The sequence below is a fragment of the Ilyonectria robusta genome, assembly GCF_021365365.1.
Source record: "Ilyonectria robusta strain PMI_751 chromosome Unknown BGZ61scaffold_53, whole genome shotgun sequence".
Lineage (NCBI taxonomy): Eukaryota > Fungi > Ascomycota > Sordariomycetes > Hypocreales > Nectriaceae > Ilyonectria > Ilyonectria robusta.
The window spans coordinates 85,143-97,373 of NW_025764487.1; the positions used below are offsets into that span (position 1 = coordinate 85,143).

Sequence of the window (12,231 nt, forward strand, 5' to 3'; positions counted from 1 at the left end):
AGGAATGTGCGCTTTACTAATAGTATCACTATGTACGCGGAATTATGCTACCAGCTGGGAATGGGGGATTTCTTTAGCCCATCGCCTTGTAATTCCAGTTGTCAGCTTCCCAGGGTTCATGATGGCCCCGGAGAAGTTAAACTTATTTCCAAGGCATGCCCATTATATCCAGTCCTTAAATGAGTCAATTATAAAGCTGCTGCAACCATCTCTACTAGAGTTATTATTGCCCTCTAAGTATCGAAAAGGACTATAATACTTATTCGCTACCAATCTCGCTATGTTGAACCATGGGCTCATTATTCTTCTCACTGTTCTGCATATTTGTAAGTGCGACGTCCTGCTTAGCTAGGGACGTTGCCTTTTTCCAGGACATCCCTTTACCTCCTTCGTACTGGATCTCGAAGAGTCTGTCAATCTCCTCCAGGGACAGGCCGGCAGTCTCAATATAGAAGTACCAGATCAACGGCAGCCAAGCGATGTTAGTCACAGCGAAGATAATATAAAATTTCCAGCCGATGCTATCAATACCTATAATGAACTGTTATTAGGGAACTTTTCTTGGTTTCAAACGAGCAGGGCTCCTTGGAGGTGAATACAGCGTCGAAGATTATAATTACCACATGGAAAAAGGACACGTACCGATTGGGGTAATGAGTACAATCACGTAGACAAAGATCCAGTTTGTGATCATGGCAATTGAGCTACCCACGTTCCGCATGCGCTGGGAGTTTATCTCCGAAGGATAGCAGAACGGGATGGACAGGAAAGAGAGGCCCTAGAGAGTCAGGTTAGCCGGATCAAATACAATATGCTGAGCAACACTAAAGGAGAGAGATCTTACAAAAAACACGTGGTAGAGAAAGATAGCCGTGACAGCAACAGCTTGAGATGCTTTCGTTCCAACCCCCAATCCTGCAGCAGCAATGGCAAAACAGATCCCCTGAGCAAAAGCGCCTATGAGCATCAGCCTCTTACGTCCCCACTTATCGATAACAAGCATGACTAATCCTCCCCAGATCATCAGTGATATGAAGTCACATGCGGAGAGGATTAAAGCCTGTCGACTATTGAAGTCAAAGGAAACCGTTAGAATGACTGGCATATAGTAGACCACGACGTTAATACCGCCCATCTGCTGCATGAGCGAAGTTCCAGCACCTAGTGCGATTCGGCGGAAGTTTTGTTGCGCCCCGCTAGAGAAGATATCACGCCAGCCGACCTGGGCAAGCTCTCTCTCATGGGCAATGGAGGAGGCAATCAGCCGGAGGGACTCAACTACCGATGGGTCATCGGCTGGCTTTGCCAAGAGTCGACCAATGATGGCCTGCGCTTCGGTATGTCGATCTTTGGTGCACAGCCATCGAGGAGATTCGGGCATGCAAGCAAGAAGCGCTATAGCGAGGAGGGCAATCAAGGACTGGAATGCAAGAGGGAACCTCCAGCTGACATGACTGTCAACAACGTAAGTGAACCCCAAATTCATCCAGTTGGAGAAAGCGATGCCTCCGATGACGACGGCGAGCTGTATAGCGATAAGTTTGCCGCGATGCTCAGGTTTGCACGTCTCGCTTTGCCAGATGGGCACAGCTACTGAGTTCATGCCAACGCCTAGGCCGGCGGCTATTCGGCCAACGATCATTTGAGCGAGAGAGTAGGAGGAAGACTGTATAATGCCGCCAAGGGCGACGAAAACGCAACCCAGTGAAATGGTTTTCCGTCTACCTAGGATGTCGCCAACGAATATAGTCAGGAGGGCTCCGAGGATGCACCCAAGGTCGTAGGTTGAGACAATCTGGCCCTGGATCATAGCTGACGGTTGGTTGAATGCTAATTGGAATAATGGATGCTGGAGAATGCCGCCAAATACTCCTTGGTCAAATCCGAAAAGCATAAAAGCAGTTCCACATGTTGAAGTGATGCCGACAGTTAGGGCACGGCCTTCAAGCTCGGTGATCCACATGATGAAGGTGAACAGTATCAAAACCGTATCTCAATATGAGGTGTTGTGGCAAGAAGAATGAAGTTTAAAGAAAGGAAACAAGTTCGGTGGAGTACAGCAATAGGACGTTTTTAGGAACGAATGCCGCTATTATATATCTAGGTGAGTATCAAAGCATCTCTTGATGGTTGTTGGCTGGGATTGGCTACAAACTCTACCGAAGTAAATAGCGAATATCCGATCCCCGCGCGGGGACCCCGCACGATCAACGAGGAATAGAGATCGGCCAATCTTAGTTTCTCGGTTCATTGCTCGCTAGGCGGCAATATCTACCCGCAGCATATAACCGACTCTGGTATGATTCCGCTCGGCACTCATCAAGGGTTGCTAATCAGGGGTCAACAAATCGTTCTGCAACTTAGTCTCTTACATCAAACGTACGTCCACATCACAAGTAACTGCTAGAGGGCCAATACTCGACACGTTGTGGTTCATGGAGATAAACTGTTAATGTCACATTTCGGGGTCATTTCCTAGACAACGCGACCCTCCTTTCTTCCTCAGACCACATCGCCGGCCCTGTGACCACGATCCCGGTCCCCGGGACCCACAGGGCCCCGGCCCCTGTGCGGCGGCGACGGACTGCCGCCTCCGGTAGCAGCCGTCTTCATCATGTATAAAAGACGGGCTCTAGGCCCGTCCCTTAGCTAGAAATGAAGAGCTTTCATCATCATCATCGTGATCCTATCCATTCAGTGTGACAGTTAACAATGCTACTAATACGTGAAGTTTTAGAATAGATGAGACTTTTTACAATGATGAAGAGCAGAGGTGCGAACCACGATGGCTGAACGACAACTCTTACATGCTTCGCCTTGTTCATATTGGACCCCAAAAGCCGCCTGAATGAAACATTCTCAAGGGCTTGTAGATAAACCGTGAACCTCAAGTATTCGTCCGTGTAGCAAATTCTGCCTCTCGACTTTCTCTCAATGAAAATGGAATCATTCGAGTTGTTGAGCAGTGGCTATCCTCTATGGCTCCGCGCATGGCGTTCTCACGGCGGATTCAAAATGTGATGACTACCTTGATGCAACAAACTTTCGAGTGGGTTAACTGCGAGATCGACCCCGAGCTTGTTTGCTTCACGCGGCCTTGGCTCGGCTACTTCGCTCATCACTACCTTATAAGCGCCCTCGGGACTTCAGTAGCCAAAGCAGAGCCGGGTCGATCAAGCCGACGCCTCAGATGTCCATGTCTTGGACTATCCTGAATCCAGGTATTCAGATCATATTCTCATATGAGAGGCGACAGCTAAAAACTCAGCCAGCCCCCTTACGTCCAACCATGCTCCTTTAGGAAGCGGTATACAGCTAATTAGATTGACCACAATCACATCGACAAATGCTCCTTCCTTGCTGCCAAGGCCGTAACACGCCCAGTCATTCACAGCATATCCATGATGCATGGAGATGCAGAGGAAAAGCAAGGCCCGCATACCTGACTTGCCATAGATTTCTTTCTGTTCCCACACTGAACGTCCATCATATGCAGGCTGGGATGCTTTGGTCATATTTTGGCTACCCTCAATATGTAGGGAGCTATCTTCGTTTTTGGCAGTGTTTTCTTTCATGTTGGCCGTTTGTTCAGCAAGTTGAGAGAGGCAATAATCGCTGTTTCTGGGGAACTCTGAGTTGATGCGCGTACCGAATAATAGCGACCACGCATCCCCGCATGTATTAAGGCAAGAAAGTCCGAATGGGCCAGAACGCGAGGTTGGATTCCGGGGTTAAGATGGGGAAACAGAATGAATGGCTGGGTATTCCGTCTTGAGTCAATAAACCCAAACGTGATCCATTATCCGGAGGTAAAACCACCTAATCAAGCCCAGGCTCTAGAATCTTGTCATATTATGCGTCTATCAATGGCGATCGGGTGCATTCCATGACCGTTGGGTGCTACAACTTATCACCGAGACGGAAATCCGGTGACTTGGCGTGGAGGCTGAAGCTATCAACAAAGCCGTCGAGGTCAATGAACCGACTTTGGCACGAAAGCTCACGTCATCCCGGAAGAGGATTTGCAGATTTCATTGCGAGAAAGTTCAACATCATGGCGGGCGTCTGTTACTGAGATACTATGCGCAAGGTGGCGTGGGTTTGGGAGAACCACTTGAAGCTGCCTTTATTCTATTCAATACTAAGATAATGACTGTCCTATCCATTCTGTATTTCCAAGTGGCCTTCAGGGAGGTAGTTATATAGGGTTCTAACACTTATCTGGGAAGCCGAAATCAACGCCAAATGGTGGATATACATAGCGGGTGAAGCCCTTGGTCCTCTTGCAAGTCTCGATAACATTATTGACTTCCTCGAGATCTGATTCATCCATGTCCACCAGGTTCCTATTTTCTTCGACTCGACTAGGCGAAACAGACTTAGCCAGCACAGAGCGGCCGCTGGACACTATAAGGCAACATGGAGTTAGCTTCTGTAGACAGGAAGACGGCGAGCATACGCACCATGCCAGCTGAGTAATATCGTGGCAGGCGAGGTATTTTTCTTCTCTGCTAGCCTTTGAATCGTCGGAAGCTGTAGAAGCGGGCCGCCTGAACTTCCAAGAGGGCTATAGGCAGTGACGTGTATGCCCTTCTCGCTGCAGAAATCGACGATTTCTTGCTGGGGTAACAAGGGATGATTCTCGATCTGATTCACAGCAGGGACGATAAAAACTTTGGGAAGGAGTTCCTCGAGATATCGGACGCTATAGTTTGCGACGCCGATGGCCTTCGTCTTGCCCGTTGTCAGGAGTTTCTCCATGTCCATATAGGTGTCGATGTGTGATCGTTCAGGGGTCACATCGCGCGAACCGTCAGGGCGCTTCGGAAACCTTTCGTCGTTTCCTGGATATCGGGTCAGTTAATGAGATTCTAATACCTTTACCTCCAGTCATCAAAATTTCGAATGTTGATCACCGATCTACCCATTGTCCCTTTGCACGGAACAAAAGCCTGGACTGTGACATCGGCGCTTACCGTTTGGATTCATAGCAACCGGCCAGTGCAACAGGTAAAGATCGACATATTCAAGACCCAATGCCTTCAAGCTGAGGTCTAAGTTCTGTTCAACCCGGTTGTGGTATGTGCACCAAAGCTTGGTGGTCACGAAGATGTCCTCCCGTTTCACTTTGCCCGAAGCGAGGGCGGCCTTGAGGACCTGACCAACCTCATCTTCGTTGTCGTAACAATACGCGGCATCGATATGGCGATATCCAACTTCAATGGCATGTTCAACAGCTTTTTGGACTTCCCCCGGCTTGGACTGCCAGGTACCTATGGAGCATACGTCAGCAACCTGGCCGTGGCGCGCGGCCCGTGCAAGTGAAGTACCTAACCCTATCGCAGGAATCTGCGCTCCAGTGTTCAGTTTGAATTTCGGTATCAGAGTGGACATTGCAGTGATTTCAATTGGAAGATCAAGGGGGTCTTGCAGGCGGCCCAGGGCAGTTGTTGAGAGGAAGTCAATATGTTCTGTTTGGGTTCGATCGAGCACAGATAGAGGTTATTTATTTGCTATGGATCATGAATGAGGGCCACTCAACCTCCTTATGCAGCTTCTACAGGCCCAATGGCAGAAGAATGCCCGACTCATACGGATGGATGGATGGATTTTATTTCGCCCGGAGGGAAGTCCCTATAGGGCCTTGACACAATCTAGTTCACATTTCAGTACATTTGATACCTGACACCCCAAGCCCCACGGATCGTCGTCTCATCGCTTGCTGCTCAACCTCGTCGCTACTTGTTCCATGACAGGCCTGCTTGAAGGCCAAATTCTGCAAGTGTTCAGCATCCTATTCTCAGCAGCTGAAGCACGGTCTGCCAAATTGAGGCTGCATTTTGTTAGTATAATCGCACGCTAGAGGTTAGTTTGCCGATGGCTGCTGGCCCGCATCGAGCCTGTTTGTCGCGATAGCAAATTTGATTGCCGCACGCACGGCCTGCATGTTTGGCTTCCACTTTTCGTCGTCCGACGCAGTTTTTCCTCCCAAGAAGAACGACAAATTCCCAATCTTTGTTCGTGAGCATTTAAACATGGCTTCCCGTTGCATTGTCCACTTTTTGCATCGGAAGAGGAAGTGCTCAATCGTCTCTGCTGCTTGTCCACAATCGCATATGTCCGATTCCGCTGCCCCTATCCTGTGAAGATAACTGTTCAGTCGTATCATCCCAGTCCGAAGCTGGGCTATCACGTCCGATTCTTTTCTTTTTAGTGAGTCGTATAGCGCACGGGTGTGCTTGCCCGGCAGCGCCTTGTCGATGCGCTTCGAGTACTGTCCAACGCCTTCCGGAAGTCGCCCACACTGCCGTTGTTGGAGGAGCGCCAGTCGAAGTGTTGTAGACCTTGCTTGGTACGACGGTGTCTCTACCATGCACTCTGCTTTGGTAGCTCTCTGCGCTGCTGCCTTGGCCATCGGTCCCAATGCAAAACCTTCGGCCTTAGCCGGCACCCACATGACTCTAACAGAACAGCCTCTTTTCCGACGGCACTTGGTGCGGTCGTATATCTGACGGATAGTGCATTGACCGGATTGCTGCCGAGGCTTCCTGATCACTTCCACGGCCGAGCGGTTGCTCGTCATGACCGTTACGTCCCGAAAAGGAAGCCTGGGCGGCATGCACTCCAGCGCCATCGCTATTGCTGCTAGTTCCGCTGTGTACGGATTCTGCTCGTCTCCGGGCCCGAGAGTGACAGAATAGCTGGCAACCACCTCGCCTGCGCTGTTGCGAGTCGCGTTGCGCGCGACGCCTCCCATTCCCACTATGCCGCCCTTCTTCGAGCTAGACGTTGCTATGATGATGCCCTCGACGTCGTTTGGTGCCTTGGCTGCCTTCGCTAGGTCGTCCTCGACCACCACTGGGATGCGACTGGTCCATGGCGGCAACGCATACTCATGGATAACCTCCATCCGCTCCGTATGGACCCTTTCCACCGCCGAGACAATCTTCTGCATTGGTGATATAAATCGCTTGCTTGCCTTGTTCTTCAAAGCTGCCAGCGGATGTGTCTTCGGAAGGGTCCGAAGGTTGATGCAGAATCTTGTTGCGGCTTGTCTGTGTCTTTCCTCTACCGTCTGGATACTGGCTTCGGCCTCGGCCACCGCCGTTGCGACAGTACGGAACGCTCCTGTAATTGCCTGCGCTCCCACCAACTGCGCTTTGTTCAGCCAGGCGGCTTCTCTTGCGCGGCGAGCGTGCGTCCAGACGTTGGAGGCATAGTCCATCGCCGGCGCGACCGTCGCTACGAATAACTGTCTCGCCACCCTCGGAGACAGCATTTTTAACCTTCTCAGACACATGGCGGCGGTGAGCCCCTTGGCGGCGGCTCTAGCCATGTGTTCCTGGTACCGCAAGCCTACGTCCATGACCACTCCCAGGATTTTTGCGCTGTTTTTAGGCTTGACCTCGTTCTCTTTGATCCAAAACGACCTGTCACTATTGCGCACGGCGACTCGCGTGAAGTGGATGACTGTCGTCTTGTCCGCTTCAAACGTTGCACCGCTGCGTCTCTCCCACTCGAGCGCTTGGTTAATGATCGACTGAATGCCTGCCCGGTTCGCCTCCGCGGTCGGGCCGGTCACCCAGGCCGAGTAATCGTCCACGAATGCAATTGAGCCGCCTTCCGCCTTAATCCTTCTCTGCACTAAATCTGCGTTGAAGAAGAGGAACGAGACCGGTGACAGTGGCGATCCCTGAGGGAGACCTGCTTGGGGTAACTCTCGCTGCTCAGACGTGTGCCCGTTCACCACCATCGAGGCTGTTCGCCCGGAGCAGAAGGCGTCCACCCACCTGACCAGTCTGTCTGGTATCCCTCTCGCCTTCATCCTCTCGAGTAGTCGCTCTTTGCACACTCCGTTGTAGGCGCCTTTAACATCGAAACTGATCAGGCTGAGCACTTTGCGAGCTCTCCATGCCTTGTAAATTTGTTCCTGCAGGAGCAGGAGCGCTTGTTCGGCCGACCGTCGCTTCCTCGCCCCGAAGTGGTTTGCGGGCAGGAGCCCGTAAGTCTCTACTGCGTAGGAGATGCGCTCAGCGACGACGGCTTCCATTATTTTACCAAGGGTTGACAAAAGCGATATCGGTCGCCACGCCTTCGCTACCGTGTAGTCTCCCTTGTCCGGCTTCTTCAGCGGGATGATTTTCGCACTTCTCCATTGGCGAGGCACTATGCCGTCTCTGAGCGACGCATCAAAGAGAGCCAACACCCGGTACTTTACCACCGGCCAGAGTTGTCTCCACACCATCGCCGGGAGGCCATCTTCGCCGGGTGCTTTCCATGGTTTTGCTGCCATGACTTTTTCTTCGATTTCTTCCAGGTTCAGGCCCGGCATGGGCACGGCTTTCCGCTGTGGTCGCACTCCTTCATCTTCGATTCTCGCTGGCAAGGGAGGGAAGAACGTGCCGAGAAGCTCCTCGGCTTGTTCTGCCTTGTCCTTGGTTATAGATCCATTTCCTCTCTTCAAGGGTGGCACCTTGTCGCCCATGGTGTCCTTGCTAGGTTCGAGATACTTGGCAGCCTTCCAGATGTTGGCATCGTCGGCCAGGAAGTCGTCCCAATGTGCTTTCTTCTGGCTCCGTATGGCGTCGTGGTACTCCTTGGCTGCTTCCTTGGCTCGTCGTTCCAGGTCTGGCCGCGCTTGACCTGCTCGCCGTTGCGCCCTCGCTTGGTTCCGCCAGAACGTGTATACCCGCCGCAGTTGTGTTAGGTCCTTTGACCACCAGCGTTTCGCATACGGTGGAGGTTGTGCTCGAGGCGTCAGCTCGTGGATTGCCTCTAGGACGACTCGCATCAGCTGGTCCGTCTGCGTTTGCACGTCGACAGCCCAGGGGAGCGGTCGGAGGTTATCTTCCACTCTGGCTCTTATAAGAGTCCAAGGAGCATTCTTGAACAACAATCTTTGCGCCGTGGTCCTCTCGGGCATCGCGATATCACATATCGTCTGGATCGCTCTGTGGTCTGACCCGTGTTCGGTCGGATGGAGGGCGCACGTTACCATCTCGTCTGCCAGTTCCGACGTTGCGAGCACCAAGTCGATGGTGCTCTCTTTGTCCGGGCCTTGCCACGTCTTCGTGCCCCTCGGAAGGAGGCTGCAGAGGCCGTGCTCGTTCATCAAGTCGATGATTGGCTCGGCTTCGCCTTGTCTTCTTGCTGATACCTCGTCTCCGGTCCAGAGTAGGTCATGGCGATTGAAGTCTCCAACCAGCACCACGTCCGTACGCGTACCGGTGCCATTACGGAATCGCTGGATCAGGCCATGCATTACTCGAACTGTAGATGTCAGCGCCTCTGTGTTCTTCCCTTCCACATACACTGACACCATCAGGATGTCTCTCTCTGGCAGTCGAAGCACCGCTGCCGTGAGATCTGCTGATGGTATCGGCACCTGCTCCGCCTCGATGTCGCTTCGTACCCAGAGCATACTTCGGATCGGCCAGGGCGCATTGTGCGTGTGCGTCGGTATCATCCTCGTCCAGTTGCTGTGCCCCGCAGGGCTCGTTACCACCTTGCCTTCGATCATTTTTGCGTACGGTTCAGAGACCGCCAGCACTCCGTAGTCCTTGAGGTCTGCGTCGTTCATCAAACTTTGTTGTACCGGTTCTCGCTTTCGTACATTGAGCTGTAGGATGCGGAAGGTCTTACACATCGCTGCGTGCGTTCCGCACACGGCAGTTCCGGCTGAACGATTCGTGTGGTCCGCCGCACAGCACGCACTTCGGTTCCACCGCCTGGCACTCCCTGTGATGATGCCCCGGTCCCGCGCATCTTCCGCAAATCTGAGGGTTCTTGCACCGGAACGACTTATGACCAATCTCTTGGCAGTTGTAGCACTGTACTGGTCCCTGGCGTGGTTCAAAGACGTTTGTGCACGCTGATTCCCCGGCTAGGTCAAAGTAGTGTCCGTCCACGAGCCGCATCGCGTCGTTCCCCTTCGTGACGTACACCACCATCGACCCGTACGCTTTTCCCGATTCCTTTTTGCTTAGCCATGAGATTTTGGCAATATTGACATTATTCTCGGCGCCGAGCGCTTCAGCCGCCCCAGGTAGGACGTTCCCTTCTGCGTCTAGCACTGCGGTTCGGTTGGCATTGTCCACCTTCACCGGGTAGAGCTGGTCTCTCATCACCCTCACTCCCACAACCGCCATCTTCTGCGCAGCTTCTTTGACCTGCTTCAATTCGTTTTCATCTCTGCAGATGACCTTGACTCGCTCTGCGCTCCGGGCATCCCTTACAACTGCCGCGCATCTCCAGGCCGCCTGGCCATCCTTCGCCCTCATCTCACTTTCGATGGCTTTCCGGATTGGTCGACTCATACGGAGGACGATAGGGGTCACTGTTGCAAAACCCCGTTTTGGGTTTAGGTGCTCTTCTCCTTAGTCATCGGGGTACTTTGAGTCGCCATGGAATATGTACCGCGGACTGGCTGCGGGCCCGCGCGGTGACCTTTGCCAGTCTAATATCCTGCTTCAAGCTTCAGGTGCAAAATGGGTTCCGATCGAGCTGTTTGGTGTCACATAGATACAGTACGCACAACGCGATATTAGGAACTTTGTTCCGATAATATGAATTAATTCTTTCTAATTCATTCACTAAACACCTTCACTATGCTATTATCACGATCGCAACGCACCTGCACCGCAATGAAAGCCCAGTTGCCCAACCCATCTGCAACTCGCGATGACGAGCAGCGTCGTGAGCCTAGAGAGGATTACCGCAGTAATCCCGCTCCCGGTCACCAGCGACCTAGCGCAGTAACCTCCCTCTTAAATGAGTCTAGTGAAGCCATCCACCATAGCCAAGGACGATGTTGTTTTTGTTCTTCTTAAACTAAAATCTCGCTTCAACCCGGATTCCAACCCCTTCCGGACCCAGGATCAAGCCAGGTCCAAAACTCTGGCACTTCCGGGCTCATACAATGAGTTGGTGGACGTTGAGGACTCTCCGCCACGGTCAGTGAGTCCATAAGGGTAACCCTGGAGTCGATGTCTCAGCGCTTTGGGAATGATCAGGCTCGACTCTCCGACACTGATGTTGCTGGGACACTCCCACCCGCACACTCCAACCGCTTCAAAGGGACAGAAATCCCCACGACATTTGCTGTCCGACGTATGAAACGGAAGGATTAACTACTCGGGCTCCCCATTCGAAATATCGCTATCCTCCCCATCATCACTTATTCCCTCCACGTCGTTTCCTTCTTCGTCCTCGTATCCTAGTTCAACAAGCGGTTGCTCTGCTGGTTCCCCATCTCCAAGTTCATCCTGGCAGGCTTGATTTGCTCGCTCATATAATGCTTGCTATATGCGTTTAGATTGAGCAATTCGGGACGAAAGGGAACGCCTTACATATTCAACAACGCCACCGGTTGGCGCTTTACGATATGCCAGTACAGGCTGCCGGCCGCTTTCGATGTGTTGAATGATTCTGTCTCGAAGACCAAGGTAGAAACGCTTGAAAGGCCGCAACTTGTCCGGCTACTGGGGAGTCCCAAGGGCTACGTTGTCGTAGCCCATTTCGTTGAGAACTTGGCGACACCAATCCTTTGTCTCTGGCTCCAAACAGGTGCTAATGTCGATCTCAGCCAATGGCCCCTCCATTTCAGCTAGAACGGAACGGTCAATGGGGATGCCCCAGTTGCATGCCTTGTCTGGGTCCGGGTAGTGGTAATTCATCCAGGGCTGGCCGTGGACCACATGGGGGCGGTTCTTCTGAAGACGAATTCGATGAAGATTCCACGCCTCCACAAAGTCGAAAAGTTCTTGGCGTAATAAATCTTCAAACACGGCGTAGATTGCGATCTGATCCTCCAACATGTCGCCGTCGAAGTCCCCGTCCCTGGCGAGCTCTCCAAAGTAGTCCACCCACTGCCGGGATGAGACATGCAGCATGCTCTCCCACCATTTCTCAATCTTGATATTCTTCGTACTCGGCGCCGCCTTGTAGGAATCCTTTAGGCGTTTCCCTTGCTGGAAGACCTGCCCATTCCACTCCACCCGCCCATCTGCGGCCAAAGCAAAGTTCCAATGGGCTGCTGCCACTAGGGGCGTTTCGCTGCCCCTGTCTGCCTGCAGATACCATGGCCGGAAGCCGTATGCGTCGCATGCAGCCAAGTACTGCTTCAAGACGCTCAAAGCAGTTGTAGAAGAGTGGCCAACATAGAACCAGATAATGTTGCGCGAGTAAGCGTCGATTGCGGCATAGATCTCGAATCCATACGCCTTGAGCTTG

At 52.3% G+C, this 12,231-nt stretch overlaps 2 protein-coding genes across 2 annotated transcripts; both read right to left on the reverse strand.

Annotated features, from left to right (window-relative positions):
- Window positions 1–195: 195 nt before the first annotated feature.
- BGZ61DRAFT_524026 (general substrate transporter) lies at window positions 196–2,033 on the reverse strand. The gene is made up of 3 exons (XM_046252618.1): window positions 845–2,033; window positions 643–778; window positions 196–531 (listed from the first exon to the last, which is right to left on the reverse strand). Exons 1-3 carry the CDS (start codon window positions 1,961–1,963, stop codon window positions 260–262), a joined length of 1,527 nt encoding a protein of 508 aa, XP_046094742.1. The 5' UTR covers window positions 1,964–2,033; the 3' UTR covers window positions 196–259.
- Window positions 2,034–4,210: 2,177 nt separating this feature from the next.
- On the reverse strand, window positions 4,211–5,394 carry BGZ61DRAFT_372601 (putative glycerol dehydrogenase; the record flags this gene model as incomplete). Its single annotated transcript, XM_046242186.1, has 4 exons — window positions 4,211–4,407; window positions 4,464–4,844; window positions 4,977–5,273; window positions 5,331–5,394. The coding sequence occupies 4 exons, from the start codon at window positions 5,392–5,394 to the stop codon at window positions 4,211–4,213; spliced, it is 939 nt and encodes a 312-aa protein (XP_046094743.1).
- Window positions 5,395–12,231: the final 6,837 nt, after the last annotated feature.

Bases quoted from the DNA above. Each gene is read 5' to 3' on its own strand.
- BGZ61DRAFT_524026 (XM_046252618.1), bottom strand. From the start codon at position 1,963: ATGTGGATCACCGAGCTTGAAGGCCGTGCCCTAACTGTCGGCATCACT. The intron at 779-844 runs GTAAGATCTCTC...CTGACTCTCTAG, and splicing joins TTCTCTACCACGTGTTTTTT to GGCCTCTCTTTCCTGTCCAT. The intron at 532-642 runs GTACGTGTCCTT...AGTTCATTATAG, and splicing joins TGTACTCATTACCCCAATCG to GTATTGATAGCATCGGCTGG.